Source organism: Rhinolophus ferrumequinum, chromosome 19, assembly GCF_004115265.2.
Source record: "Rhinolophus ferrumequinum isolate MPI-CBG mRhiFer1 chromosome 19, mRhiFer1_v1.p, whole genome shotgun sequence".
Classification (NCBI taxonomy): domain Eukaryota; kingdom Metazoa; phylum Chordata; class Mammalia; order Chiroptera; family Rhinolophidae; genus Rhinolophus; species Rhinolophus ferrumequinum.
Window position 1 is genome coordinate 28262910 of NC_046302.1, and position 14695 is coordinate 28277604.

A 14695-nucleotide genomic window follows, 5' to 3' on the forward strand; every position below is an offset into this window, starting at 1 on the left:
TTTTAATTTCAATGCTTATAATGCCTATTTTATTTCTCAAAGTTGTAACTGAATATTTTAATTCCCCTTTAATAGAGAAGTAGCCTTTACAGGGTTCCAGCTTTATATACAGTTTTCAGACTATGTTACAACCCAAAATTCATGTCTTCTAAACTTGAGTGGATATTCAGACCCCACATTTTCTATCTTCCTTTTTTGCTACTCTATCAAATTAAGGGCTTACAACTCTGGCTTTGAGGGGTTTTTGTTTTTGTTTTTTATTAATTTCAGGGCCTGGGAATTTTCTTTTCTTTCTTTTTTTCTTTTCTTTCTTATGAGTTTAGCTAGATATTTAAAAATTACAATATGTTATTCAGGATTTGCATGTATTTGTAGAGGAAAGGTGAGTGGGGTGTGTGTGTGGCATGGCCGGGGGGCAGCGGTTGGGGCGGTTTCCATGAAGCTCAGGTCAATTTTTGCTAAAACTAAAAGATCCAATTATGAGTAACTCTGACAACTATGTTGGCTATATTCTTTACATTCTAGTTATTTTTCAATTGTAATACATTTAGTAAATAATGAGGGAATAGTACCCATAATTCCTGAGTCAGGAAAAATCAGTGGACCAAGAGAACACACGTTGAGAGAAGGGGCAATAGTCCAATGTGATGGCCTAAGGTGTGAAAGAAAATAATTAAGCATATCAAAAGAAAGGGTAGAAAGAGGCTCCATTATATGCTAAACATTTTATATACATTATCACATATATTATCCCAACAGCTTTCTCCTTTAGAAAAATGGAAAATAAGAAACAGCACATAAAATTATACAGTAATTCAATGAAGCCAGAAATTGAACTTGGGTTTTTAAGTTTCAAAAAGCTATACTCTAGTATGTTCTAGTAAGAAATTTAGAATTTCTTCTAAGATGACAAATGTTTGACACTATCAAAGTTAAAATTAATGAATACTACTCCAGGGGCAAAGGGAGATTTTTTTCATAAAGCCAGTGAAGGTTAGGCAACAGGATACCTCAATTCGAGGGGACTCCTGAAGTTTCTGAATATTGTAAGCATTCTAGGTAGGGAGGGGAAGCCAAGTTAAACATCAGGAAGTATTTACATGCAAATATGTCTGAAAATTGTCTAAAAAGATAACAATAAAAGGCTATGAATCTTCAAGATTTCTCTGTTAAAAAATTTTTGTGTATGGTATCTTTTCTAACTCTAAATCAATATTCATCTTTTTACCTAATGTTTTGCTCATAATTCTGTAATTTGTCTTTTGTATAAAGGCCCTAATTTTATCATTTTCAGGCACAAATCCTAGTTCTGTCTCTACCTAAGAATAGAGGGTAGAGAGGGAGTATGAGACAGAAGTAGGAAATTTAGTTAAAAGGATCATGCAAGAGAATAGGCATGAGGTATGAAGGGTACTAAAGGTACTAAAGTGATAGCAAATAAAATTCAAAATGATGAGACTGATTTGGGACACACAGCAACAGAAGAATAAAGAGAATCAGTAAGTGGTAGGATGCAAGCCGTAAGTGTAATGAAGAGTCAGATCTCATTCCAAGGTTATGAATACTGGTGTAAATGGTAATAGTGATACTATTACCAGAAACAGGCAAGCAGAAGGAATTTACAAGTGATTTGGTAGATAAGGTGGAAGATCAGTAAAAAGAATGGGTGATGGAGAAAGAGTTCGGTGAGGATACAACAACACATTTGTCAAGTGTGTTGTTGGCATTTGGAATGAAATAACCAAAGCTTTGTAGATGACTGGGATTCTGCTTTGAGAGTAGAGTGGACCTCTACAGCCGTGGATAGGGTAACATACAGTACACGGCCAAACCCAGAGTCTGAGGAAAAGGCCCAAAGCAAAACAGGACGCAATTTTTAGCTTTGGTGCACAGGTAGTCATGTGATCTTCCTAGGAACCAATTCAACATAGAGGTTTGGTGAGAACCAAACTTTGAAGGTGAGGGACTACCAAGGGAGTTGGTAGTAGTAGGTATGATCTGTGAATATAAAACAATCTTACAGGAAGCCTGGCAAAGAAAAAAGGACTCAGATTCTGAAAAGGAAATAATGAGATTAAATATTTTCCTGGAATTTGGGAACTTATTCAAGTAGAAGAGAAAATTTTTCCTCTCAGGGAAGAAGGAAAATGAAATGTGAAAGAGTTGGGGTAATTGTCAGAGCAACATTTGAATAATATTGGCTGTACAGGTGTTATAAAGTTTTTAATCAAGACCTTGTATGAAGGGCTAGGTATATTTCGGATCAAATTTTTAGCTTAAAGGAACACTTTCATTCATTTTTCATAATATCTCTATTTGCTAAATAAGGAATAGCAAGTGTCAATGTAACTTCTGTAATGTTTCTGATATCAGGGAAGCTGTGAATTAAAAACAAATTTTGATCCTTCTACTTTGGGCTGCATTAGACAAGTAGAGGCAAATGATGTGATTAGTCAAATTCCCTTAAAAAAGTACTATCTCCAAAACATTAAATATTTATATTCTGATGAAAGAACTGTGATATCAGAAGGTGAGATATCAACTGAGGGTTGCTAGATGGGAGGGGGGTGGGAATAAGGGGGAAGGTGAGGAGATTAGAAAACAGTCAGTAACCACAAGATGGCCACGGGGTTCAGAAAATTAATTTGGGGAATGTAATCAATAATGTTGTAAAGATTTGGTAGGGTATCCGATGGACAGTTGTCTCATTAGGGAGACCACCTCAGGGATGATGTAGATGCCTGATTACTGCATTGTACACCTGAAGCTGAAGCTGAACAATAATGAATGTCAACTACAAGTTTGTATGTATATGTATGTGTATATATATATACGTATATATATGTGTATATATATATATATATATGCATGTATGTGTATATGTATCTACTTATAAGAAGCGGAGTACAGCATTACGGATAGAGACAGTGGAAATGTAATGGCTGTGTGTGATGTCAGAGGGATAGTGGATGGGGGCGGGGGGGTTCACACAGTGTGAGGGATATAAAAGATAAACGTCTAAGTATTACTTTGTCTTGTGCACCTGAAACTAATAAAAAAAAAAAAAAAGAAGGTGAGATATCAAAATAGAGGAGGGTATTATAGGATATCATTAAAAAGAAATACTATGAATAAGAATTTAGAACATGGATGAAAGTATGGTGTTTACATAATTAGATTATTTACATACTTGTTTTTAAAATTTATATCTCAGTTTTTTCCCTAAAATAGATATCAGAGCCACCAAGAAAATATGCCCACTAAAATACATTAAGCAAAAAGATAATTGGAACCTTAGAAAGACTTTGGCTCTGAATTTCTGGTATTAAGGTACAAAAGTGAACATACTAAATTACACTAAGTCCTAGTGATGAGGAAACTTAAAAGTGTTCTATTTCCACAGGAGAAACAAATTTTTCTTGCATTACCTTCTAAACGAAGTTTCTGAAATGAGGTCATTTATAGTGGACATTAAGTAGCCTAGTGGACAATGTCCTTGATGAAATTTTACAAAATATTGCATGTGACTTATTTATTTAAACACAGTCAATTACATAATACTAAAATGCAAGTAAATAGGTAATTTTTCAAGAGGTTGAGCTTACTGAATTGAAATATGTATGACACGTGACCTAACTTGGTACAATGTAAAATTTGAGATACAGGAGGAAGGATGAACAGCCCCAAAATTTTTCATTTGAGTTTCATAAAAATGCATGTAAACTTATGCAGCATAGTGCAAGAGTTGCTAACAGGCCGGCCCGGTGACTCAGGCGGTTGGAGCTCCATGCTCCTAACTCCAAAGGCTGCCGGTTCGATTCCCACATGGGCCAGTGGGCTCTCAACCACAAGGTTGCCAGTTCAACTCCTCGAGTCCCGCAAGGGATGGTGGGCTCCGCCCCCTGCAACTAAGATTGAACACGGCACCTTGAGCTGAGCTGCAGCTGAGCTCCCCGGATGGCTCCGTTGGTTGGAGTGCATCCTCTCAACCACAAGGTTGCCGGTTCAACTCCCGCAAGGGATAGTGGGCTGTGCCCCCTGCAACTAGTGACGGCAACTGGACCTGGAGCTGAGCTGCGCCCTCCACAACTAAGACTGAAAGGACAACAACTTGAAGCTGAACAGCACCCTCCACAACTAAGATTGAAAGGACAACAACTTGACTTGGAAAACAGGCCTGGAAGTACACACTGTTCCCCAATAAATTCCTGTTCCCCTTCTCCAATAAAATCTTAAAAAAAAAAAAATCTGAGCGTTGAGTTAAAAGAATCTGAAAGATCAAATTTAAAAAAAAAAAAAAGAGCTGCTAACAATGCAAACTCAGAAAACAAAAAGAGAAATCATATCACATAGCACAGATGATACTCAGGTATGGGTCAACCTCACCTTTTTTATAAAGCTTTGTTTTATGATCGTATCTATTACTGGTACTCTTGAATTTAGGATCAGGATACCTTGGAGAAACACATTTCTTTTCTGGAACAATCAACAAATATTCTTCAAAAATGTAACTGAAGTAATTTGAGAGTCAAAGCCAAACAATAGAATCAATAATAATTTGATATTTTTGTCTAAGGATTAATTTAATGGCTACTTAACTGGGTTTTTTTAAACCTATAAAATAAAATAATACTCTGGATCGAGCTTATTTAATTTATTTTCATAAAACATGCTCTTTTACATTCAACACTGAGGATCTTGTGATTTGAGATGGTAGATAACAGTGAATCGGTGAAAATATGTAGAAAAGTATAATGTGATATTATACTTCATATATTATAGAGACTATTTGTAGCAATGACACAGAAAATTTGGGTGCTTAAGCAATCAAGATGTGTGGGATCTTGGTAATTCCAGTGAAATAAAAATGCATAAACACATACTCTAATTATTGTGTACAATCAATTAAAATGAAGTCCATTAAAAGCATTTGTGTTGGGATGTAAATTCTTAAGGGCTAGTATAAAATAATTAAACATGAATAGATTTTGTATTAATAACAACAGAAAATTAGTCAAAGTGAATCTCAAATATAGTACTAAAATATGCTGTGATAAACCATTCTATGGGAATATCTCTTTGAATTTCTTAATCAAATTCAACTGGAAACATACAATTCAATATTTTGTGTTTCACTCTACTTAAGGAGTCTCCTGGCTTAGATACTCCAAGTAACTGGAAGAGCTATACACAGAGGGTGCCAAAAAAATGTATACACATTTTAAGGAAGGAAAACTGTATTAAAATTGTAATACTCAATATATACCAATAACAAAAGATGAATACAAGTCATGTTTGACTTCTGCAATTACAAGAGGTGCTCAAAGTGATTACCATCAGTGCCCAGACACTTATGATTATGGTGAACTACTGCTTGAGCAACATTGACCAAAGAGTCCACTTGTATACATTTTTTTTGGCACCTCCAGTATATAGCTCTGTATCATAAAATGATACATTTTCATTTTACAATACAGAATCCCCTACCAAATAATCCTACACTTAACAATTCCATTTTGAATGTATATTAAAAACTTCTTTAGGTTGCCTTGTTGACTTGTTAAGTATTGCAGAATAATTTGCATGTAAAAACAATCACATACTGAAAACGATACATTTTTTTCATGTTTACCTACACTAAACACAATAGAAAAAAAATTTGTTTAATGTTGTTTCAATATTAAAAATACCTGTGGATGTTATATCAAAGTGAAATTATGATGGCAAAAATATTCATGTACAATATCTACTTGTGATTACTCTGTCCTACTCATGACTTTTCCTGTCTGTTTTAGATCAGGATGAGTATGCAAAATGACACATAATCCTCCCCAAGCTCCAAAAATGAAGCAATACATAAAGTAAATCAAAATTCCAAGTGTCAACTAGATGGTACACTTAATTTGTTATTGCCAGTAGTACATTACTGACTAATGTATAAAAAATGTGTATGTATAAACTATAATATCAATTTTCATCCATGTTGTTCATTTATCATTTATCATTAGGCCTTCTATTATTACTTAAGCATTTCATTTCCCATAACTTGTCACCTCAATGAATCATAATAATCAGGGAACATGTTATATTTTCCTAATTAACAGGTCAGACAGCTCTTCTATTTCTCCTTACTACTTTGTATAATGTTATATACATTATACATATATTGAATAAAGAGTGAATGAAAATTATTAAGTTAAATTTAGTAGTATTTCTTTACAGTATATTTCCTTCAAGATTAGTCTGTAAAACTGCTTGACGTTGAATTAGTCAACTTTTTGTCCTTCTATATGCATAGCACAAGATTTATAGCAAAGAGATGTCTATTGAAGTAAATAAATACAATTAATTAAAAAAACCCATGAATGTCCCAAATATGCCTTAAAGAAATTAAGAATTCTGCATGAAATGATATTTCTCTAAAATAACGATTATTAAAAAATTTGTACCATGAAAATTCACATAAATTTTACCAAAGAGAAGAATCTCTAAATAACATTAAAAGATTAGGAAGAAATAGTAATGCCAGATGATGTTAAAATAAAAATCTTACTATATGATATTATCTTTTTTGTTATTGAAAGAGAAAGGTGGCACATTGTGCTTTACACTCTAAATGAGACATAGTTTTAACAGGAATTTTATATCGATTGCTAAGTGATTCTGAACCAGATGTCAATGCCAGGATTCTAGGCTTTTACACTTGTTTAGATATCCTTTTTGTCTGTCATCCCTCTCCTATCCGGTAGCTGATAATAATTTTTAAATAACTCAGTAATAGGGAAAATGGCTTTATTTTCTTCAAGCAGTCTTTCCCTCTCCCTTATACCATGCCACCTCTATTGTCATAATTTAGTTTGATCAGGTACTGCTACGTCATTTTCATTTTAAAATGGCATGCACCACAAACTCTGACTTCAATGTAATCCTTCTGAGAAGTAAGCAAACACTTAAATGTAGAGTTCCGTGATTGTATAATATAAACATTTGGGGCAGCTTTTTTCAGACGATGTGTTAAATAATATTTGATTGATAATATTTTCAGATTTCAGATTTATTGACTGGCTACTACATGTCAGAAATAGTTTGTAGAGCTTTACATGTGACAATTTGTATAATTCTCACAGCTTTATAAATTAGGATTATCGTCATCTCAGGAGGAGGTATCTCAGTATAGGCTGGTGAAGTGACTTGTCAGGTCACACAGCTACAAAGTGGTGCATGTAGGACTCCAACCAGGCTCTCTGGGGACCAAACCTTGTTCTCATTACCATCTAGGCAGACTGCTTCTCTATAAGAACAGTCATTTTTCTCTTTAAAAATATGACAGATGTTTTTGCAAGCCAATGATTGAAAACTGATAATAGACAGTGGATTTGTTACTTTTGTCATTTCATTTACATCTGAAAAACTATTTCTCATAAATGACATACTGTGAAACCTCTACTCTCTACACCCACTCCTATTCCATAGCACCTAATAAGTGAGAAGCACAGATCACAAACACTAATAGTATTGGCTTTTATAGAGTCAAGAGAGAGAAAACAACAGAGAAAATTCCAATACATTTCTGCTCACATACATAAAGCACAGAGAAATAAAAAAATACATTGTAACTGTACGCACTATTTCTAGGTGTAACAATTAGAGAGCAAGGTGAAAAAAATCAAGTTAAAAAAACATTGGTATCTGATTTTCACCTCTAAGTAATCTAATGTCAGCATACTCTCATCCATCTATAAAGCCCAGCTGACTATAAGAGCTCATTACCGTCCACAAGCACACAGATATATTGAGTACACAAAGCTTTATATTTCATATGAAGATCTTCATTCCCTGCACTTTATTTTCAAGGCTTCCTATCTGTTAACCATTGGTATGAAAATGGTGTTACTTAAATAGATCCATCCATTTCCTCTCATTTCACAGAAAGACGTTCTCATACCATTAAAGCAACAACTGGTACTTCAGTTCAAGACTTGATTGACCTTATATCCACCTTCAGTAGTGACAGAAAGAAAACAAACATGCATGAGATGCTGGTTCTCATGGGATGGTACTCATATCACCCTCATTGGCTACAACAGGGTACCTACCATGTGGGGCTGTGAGCACTGGTTTCACAAGGTATTCCTTATTGAATAAACAAAGGGGATAAATACTTCAGGGAGGTGAAAAGGAGAAGGGAAGAAAACAAACAAGGCAAACAAAAACCCCTTTGACCTGACATTATGGAAAAAATAAAAAAGACACTAAGATGAAAAAAAAAATAGTGCCATGGTTTACATGTGGGATTTTGATGGAGCCTAGGGTTGTGTTTTAATTCAAAACTCACCATCTCAAAACCACTTCTTTTCATCCGCCTGCAGGACTTGAGGTAAGTACGTATACGTTTTCTGGCACGCTCTTGATACTCAGGGAATTGTCGCCTGCATGAGTCAATGATAGCCTGGATCTTTTCTTTGGGCTGCTTAGAGATTGGGACCATTCGGTCCAAGTTTTCATCTACAAACAGCCTGACAAACATCTGTTGGCAAGAGGGAGACAGAGGAGAAGGGTTTGGAGGGCTGCTCTCTGCTGTTTCTAGCTTCCTGTCTTGACAACCGATAGGAAAATACTCTTTTCTGGTTTATTCACTGGAGAACTTTGCAATGGAAAGCCAGAAATTTTAAGCAAACACCCTTTAAAAGACTTTCTAAATGGTTGGATAAAAAATAGAGAGAGAAAAAGAGAGAGAGAAAGGCAGACAGACACAGACAGACAGAAAAGTATAGACTATTGTGTAGAAAAAAATCAGGAAATAACAGCAGACTGCGACAATTAAGCACCCCATAAAGTTCTCTATTAATGATAAATACGACTGCAACATTGCTACGCCACACAGTGTACTAATCTCTGAAAAGAAACAATCGACTCTTTTGTCATGCATAATTAGATAAGCTGAGAAAGCAAAAGAAATAAATGATGACGGGCGTACTCTTCGGAGAAATAAGCTGAGGCCCCCTTCATCCACTAGGTAAACATGCATACTCACACAACACAACTCCAGTTTTCAGCTCACATTTGGCTTTAAAATTCTAAACAAAACACAGCAATTCTGGTGTCTGGTTGGCAAAGTGTGTTTCATGTACTTTTTAAATCCTTCTGTAAATTAAACAAACATGTCTCTAAAATATCCACATTTACCAACAAGCAACAACATGAAAGTGAAGTGGTAAAAATTAAGCCACACTGGAAGTGTGGCAGAACTCACATTAAAAGCTTTCAGCCGCTCTGCCTCAACACCATCTGTCTCGTTAACTTTCTCAGAATCGTCATGGTCATCGTGGTCATCTTCATCTTCATCTCCCCTGTTTAGCGACAGGTCCTCTGCACCTCGGTCTACACTCTCATTTTTGCCAGAGTCATAGCTTGAATAACTATGTGCAGGAGACTGAAAAGAAAGGAGGAAATTGCTACTTTTAAATTAATTGCAAAAGCATATGCATTTTGTTTTATTTTTAATTTCAACCATTTCTCAAAAGTCTTGTTTAAATGAGTTGATTCTAGAGCTGTGGCTTTTTAAATTTCAATCCAAATTAATTAAAATTAAATTAAAAATTCATTTCCTCAAACCAGTCACATTTCAAGTGCTCAACAGCCACATGGAACATTTCCATCACTGCACAAAATTTACTGAATTTAGCTGTTTGAGAGCAATTACTGTTTCTACTCAATATCCATGTTCCAAAGAAAAGAAAAGAAAAACTACCCTGTAATCAGTTTTTAAAGAGAATCATTGAATCACATGTTCTTCAAAATGGAAATGACCTCTGAGCTTAGTCAGTCTAACTGCATTAGTATTCTTTAAATAGATAAGGAAACTGAGGGTGGATATGTTTAATTGCCTTGCCCAGCAAGGACTATACAAAATGCTATTGAGACTAAGGGTGTTATTTGTATGCCAACATGCTTTAAAAGAGTTTTAAATTGTTTATGAGTCTTGAGATGACACCTGATTTTGGTTTAGATAAAAGGAACCAGGATTTCTCCAAATCATCTGTCAAGCTTAGCGTTTCCTAATGCATAAGAAATGATGAATATCAACTAAGACAATTTTCACAAATTGATAATTGTGTCCAAGACCAACCATGGGTCCTGCTATGCTATCTCCTACTTCTCTGTTAGCCCAGCATCTTTTCCTTTCAGAAACAGCCCCTGCTTCACCAAGCGAAGGTGCCAATCCTATGGGCATCAACCCTATCTACTCGAGCCATACGTTCCTCAACTTCACCTCTAGGTGAAGAAAGATTGCCTATAACTGAAATCAAGTTGAATCCAGCAGAGCTAAACAGAACAGAAACAGTCCTAATAACATCATTTGAACATCTAGATTCAACTGTGCCTGAAATTAACCTATAGACACTTTAGTTGTGTGATACCATACATCCTCTACCCTCCTCCTCATTTCATTTTTTGGCTTAAATCTAAGTTGAAGTCACATGAAATTGAGGCTGTAGTGATACAGAAATCAATAATTATGAGGCTAGATTAATGACACAGATTTCACACACAATAACCTAGACATATAGGTGGCCCCAGCTAAATAAATAATATCTGTAAACAGCATCAGCTATTGTCAACTCTATCAGCAAAGCCAAATCCTTTTGAAAGACCTTTACAAAGTGAAATTTAAAATTAACAGTGTTCAAAACTGGGTGTGGGAATAACATGTGTAGCATGCTTTAAGGATCACACTAATATAACTATATAATCAGAGGAAAGATAATAAAACTAGAATAGACCACTGACATTAAAAGTGAAAGTAAAGCTTCTGGTCAAAATGGCAAAGTAGGTAAATGCTGTCCTCACCTTCTCCCATGACAATATCAAAACTACAACTACACAACAACCATCACTAAGAATCGCCTGAAGTCTAGCTAAACAGAAGTGTAACTAAGGACACACGAAAGACACCTTGAGATTGGTAGGAAAGGCAGAGAGTGGAACAAGCTGGTTCCACACCCACGTGTAGTCATTAAAAATCAAGAGGGATATCTTAGCTTCGGAGGCCCCCCTTTCTGAGGAGTGAGAGGTCCCGCACGAGGCTCCCCAGCTCATAGATCTAGTGCCAGGAAGAGAAGTCTCCATAACTTCTGGCTGTGAAAACCAGTGAAGATTGTGGCTGAGTGAGAAGGAGGGTGACTGAAATCCCAGGTGTTCCTCTTAAAGGGCCCGCCCATGAACTCACTTGCTGACAGACTCACTCGCTCTGAGTTCCAGTGCTAGGGCAGCAGCTTGAAAGGCACCAGAGATATATGAGAGGAACTGAATTGTCTGGCTCCTGCGTGAGGGATGGAGGAGTGGCTTTCTCCTAGACAGAAGTGCTGGCAGAAGCCATTGTTCCTTTGTTGAACCCTTCCCACACCCAGCAAGGAGACACAGGCAGCCTCCATATATGAGTCTCCATCAACCTGGCTAACACCATTCACCCCACCCTGGTGATTGTCTGAGACCCGCCCACCCCAACCAACTAGCTGGACCACTAAAGCCACTTCCATACACTGGCTTTTGTGTATAAATGGCTTGTCCTAGTCATGCTACAGACCTTCCTAAAATCTCTCAAAGGTTGACAAACCCCAAAGAAGCATCATCTGGAATTGGCATGTCCCATACCTCTTGCTAAGCAGCCCCAAGCCTAGCACAAATGGCAGCCAAACTCAATTCACAGTTCAGCCTCTCCCAGGCACCTCCAAACCCTGCACAAGTGACAACCATCTGCAGTTCACTTTGTAGCTCATACCAAATCACCCCAGGTAGGACACAGGCAGTGGCTGAACTTGGCCTCAAACAGAGTCCCTCCCAAGTGGCCCCAGAACCAAGACACCTGGTAGTCAGCTTCAAACCATACCTGAGAAGCACACAATAACCTCCACAAATGGCATACCTAAAGGGAAGACTGGGCTGGCCCTAGAGCCCTGTTAAAGTGAATCCTGCTCTGTAGAGTCAGCCCCTGCACAACAGCTCTTCCAATGTAGTCATGGCTAGTCCTCACAACCAATTAGTCTGAGTTCAATCCTTTTCACTGAAGTGACAATAACATCAACCAAGGCTCAATTACAACAGGAGGGCACACACAATCCACACAAGGGACACACCTGGAGCACCTCACTCAGTTGATCAGGGAGACTGGGCCCTACAGGACTCCTACTTCATAAGGCTACTCTACTAAGAACGGATGATACAGCAGCCCTATCTACTACATAGAAACAAACACAGGACAGAGCCAAAATAGGGAGATAAAGACATGTCTCAAATAAAAGAACAGAACAAAGCTCCAGAAAAAGAATTAAACAAAATGCAAACAAGCAATCTACCAAATGCAGAGTTCAAAATGCCGGTTACAAGGATTTTCAATTATCTCAAGGATAATTTCAATAAAGAGATAGAAAACATAAAATTGGAGATAGAAAACAAACAAAAAAAACAGAAGTGAAGAACACAATAATTGAAATGAAGAATACATTAGAGGGAATCAACATAGATTAGATAAAGATTAGATTTGCTTAATCTAACCTGATTAGAAGATTGAACCAGCAATTTAGAAGTTAAGGGAGCATAAAACACCCAATCAGAACAACAAAAAGAAAAAAGAATTTTTAAAAATGAGGATAGTTTAAGAGGTCTCTGGGACAACATCAAGTGTACCAAAATTCACATCATAGGAGTACCAGAAGAAGAGAAAGAGCAAGGAATTGAAAAACCTATTTGAAGAAATAATGATGGTGAAGGAAAGAGAAATATAAGCCCAGGAAGCACAGAGAGTGCCAAACAAGATGAACCCAAAGAGGCCCACACGAAGGCAAATAATTAAAATGGTAAAAGTTAAAGACAAGGAGAGAATCTTAAAAGTAGCAACAGAAAAGCAGTTAGTTACCTACAAGGGAGCTCCTGTAAGACAGCTGATTTCTCAGCAGAAACTTCTCAGGCCAGAAGGGAATGGCATGAAATATTCAAAATGATGAAAAGTAAGGACCTAACACCAAGATTACTCTACCTAGCAAAGCTATCATTTAGAATCAGAGGACAAATAAAAGCTTCCTAGACCAGAAAAAGCTAAAGGAGTTGATCACCACCATTTCAGAATTACGAGAAGTGTTACAGTGACCTGTTTTAGAAGAAGAAGAAAAAAAAAGATTAAAAAATATGACTGATAAAATGGCAATAAGTGCATATCTATCAATGAAATTACTTTAAATGTAAATGGATTAAATGCTCCAATCAAAAGACATAGGGTAAATGGATAAGAAAGCAAGACCCTTGTATATACTGCCTGCAACAAACTCACTGCAGAGCGAAAGACATATACAGACTGAAAGTAAAGGGATGGAAAAAGATTATTTCATGAAAATGGCAACAAACAAAAAAGCTGGAGTAGCCATACTTATACTAGACAAAGGCTAAAACAAGTATAACAAGAGAAAAAGAAGGACCCATTAATCCAATTTATGGGAATTCATTCAAAGAAACCTAAAACACTAATTTGAAAACACATATGCATCCATACTTTTATCACAGCGTTATTCACAATAGCCATGACAAGGAGGCAACCTGGGTGTCCATCAATGGATGAATGGGTAAAGAAGAGGTGATACACATATACCAAGGAACATTACTGAGCCATTAGAAATAAAAGAAATTTTGCCATCTGCAACAACATGGATAGACCTAGAGGATATTATGCTGAGAGGAGTAAGTCAGACTGATCAAGACAAATACTACATAGTTTCACTTATATGTGCAATCTAAAAAACAAAGTGAACAAATAAAACAAACTCATATACAGAGAACATTTTGATGGTTACCAAATGAGAGGGTAGTTGGGGGGACAGGTGATGGGGGTAAGAAATTAAGAGGTACAAATTGGTAGTCACGAAATAGTTGTGGGGATGTTAAGTACAGCATAGGAAATAATAGTCAATGAAACTGTAATAACTATATATATAATGTCAGATGGGTACTAGATTTATCAGGTGATCACTCTGTAAGTTATATAAGTGTCTAATGACTATGTTGTATACCTGAAACTAATATAATATTGTATGTCAACTTTTAATTGAAAATATTTAAAAATTATTTTAAAAAACAGTGAAGTAAAAATTTAAAAACCAGCATTTTTTTACAGCTCAAATCATTAACAAGGTGGAATTACCTAATAAAATAAATACAAGGCAAATATTCTGTAAATTTGAAAAATGTGCCATCTGTATTTTTAAATGGCAATGTGCAACATTTGAAAATGTTATAATATACTGTACTTATCTGAATGCAAATATGCCAGACTTATTCTTTCTCCACACCCTGAGACACACAAACCAGCTGTCTGCTGCAAACAGAACCCCTTGGAAGCATGAAGGATGGTCCTCGTCACTTAGGGTAAAGAAAGCCCAATCTTATCAACCATAACAAATGTAGGACTCTGCTGAGTGATGTTGATAATGAGGGCAGGTTATGAATGTGTAGGGGTTAGGGGTACATGGGAAATCTCTGCACCTTTCTCTAATTTTGCTATGAACCTAAAACTGCTCTAAAAAATTAAAGTCCTTCCAAAACATGGGAAAATGTGTGTATTGTGGTGATAACGCACAATCACACATTAAAAATTACTATACAGGCATCCTAATAACCCACATAAAATATGGCAGTCATTACCCCA

The 14695-nt window shown here is 36.2% G+C and overlaps 1 protein-coding gene across 6 annotated transcripts in view; it reads right to left on the reverse strand.

The window, feature by feature from the left end:
- The window catches only part of NOL4 (nucleolar protein 4), a 304984-nt gene that overhangs the window by 84389 nt on the left and 205900 nt on the right, over positions 1 to 14695 (reverse strand). For 4 of the 6 annotated variants that reach the window (XM_033087852.1, XM_033087855.1, XM_033087856.1 and 1 more), the window contains exons 7-8: positions 9254 to 9433; positions 8336 to 8527 (exon numbers count right to left, since the gene is read on the reverse strand). In XM_033087852.1, the coding sequence (XP_032943743.1) occupies positions 8336 to 8527; positions 9254 to 9433 (372 nt within the window). The remainder of the gene's footprint in view (positions 1 to 8335; positions 8528 to 9253; positions 9434 to 14695) is intronic. The other 2 variants (XM_033087854.1, XM_033087857.1) reach the window with 1 other exon arrangement.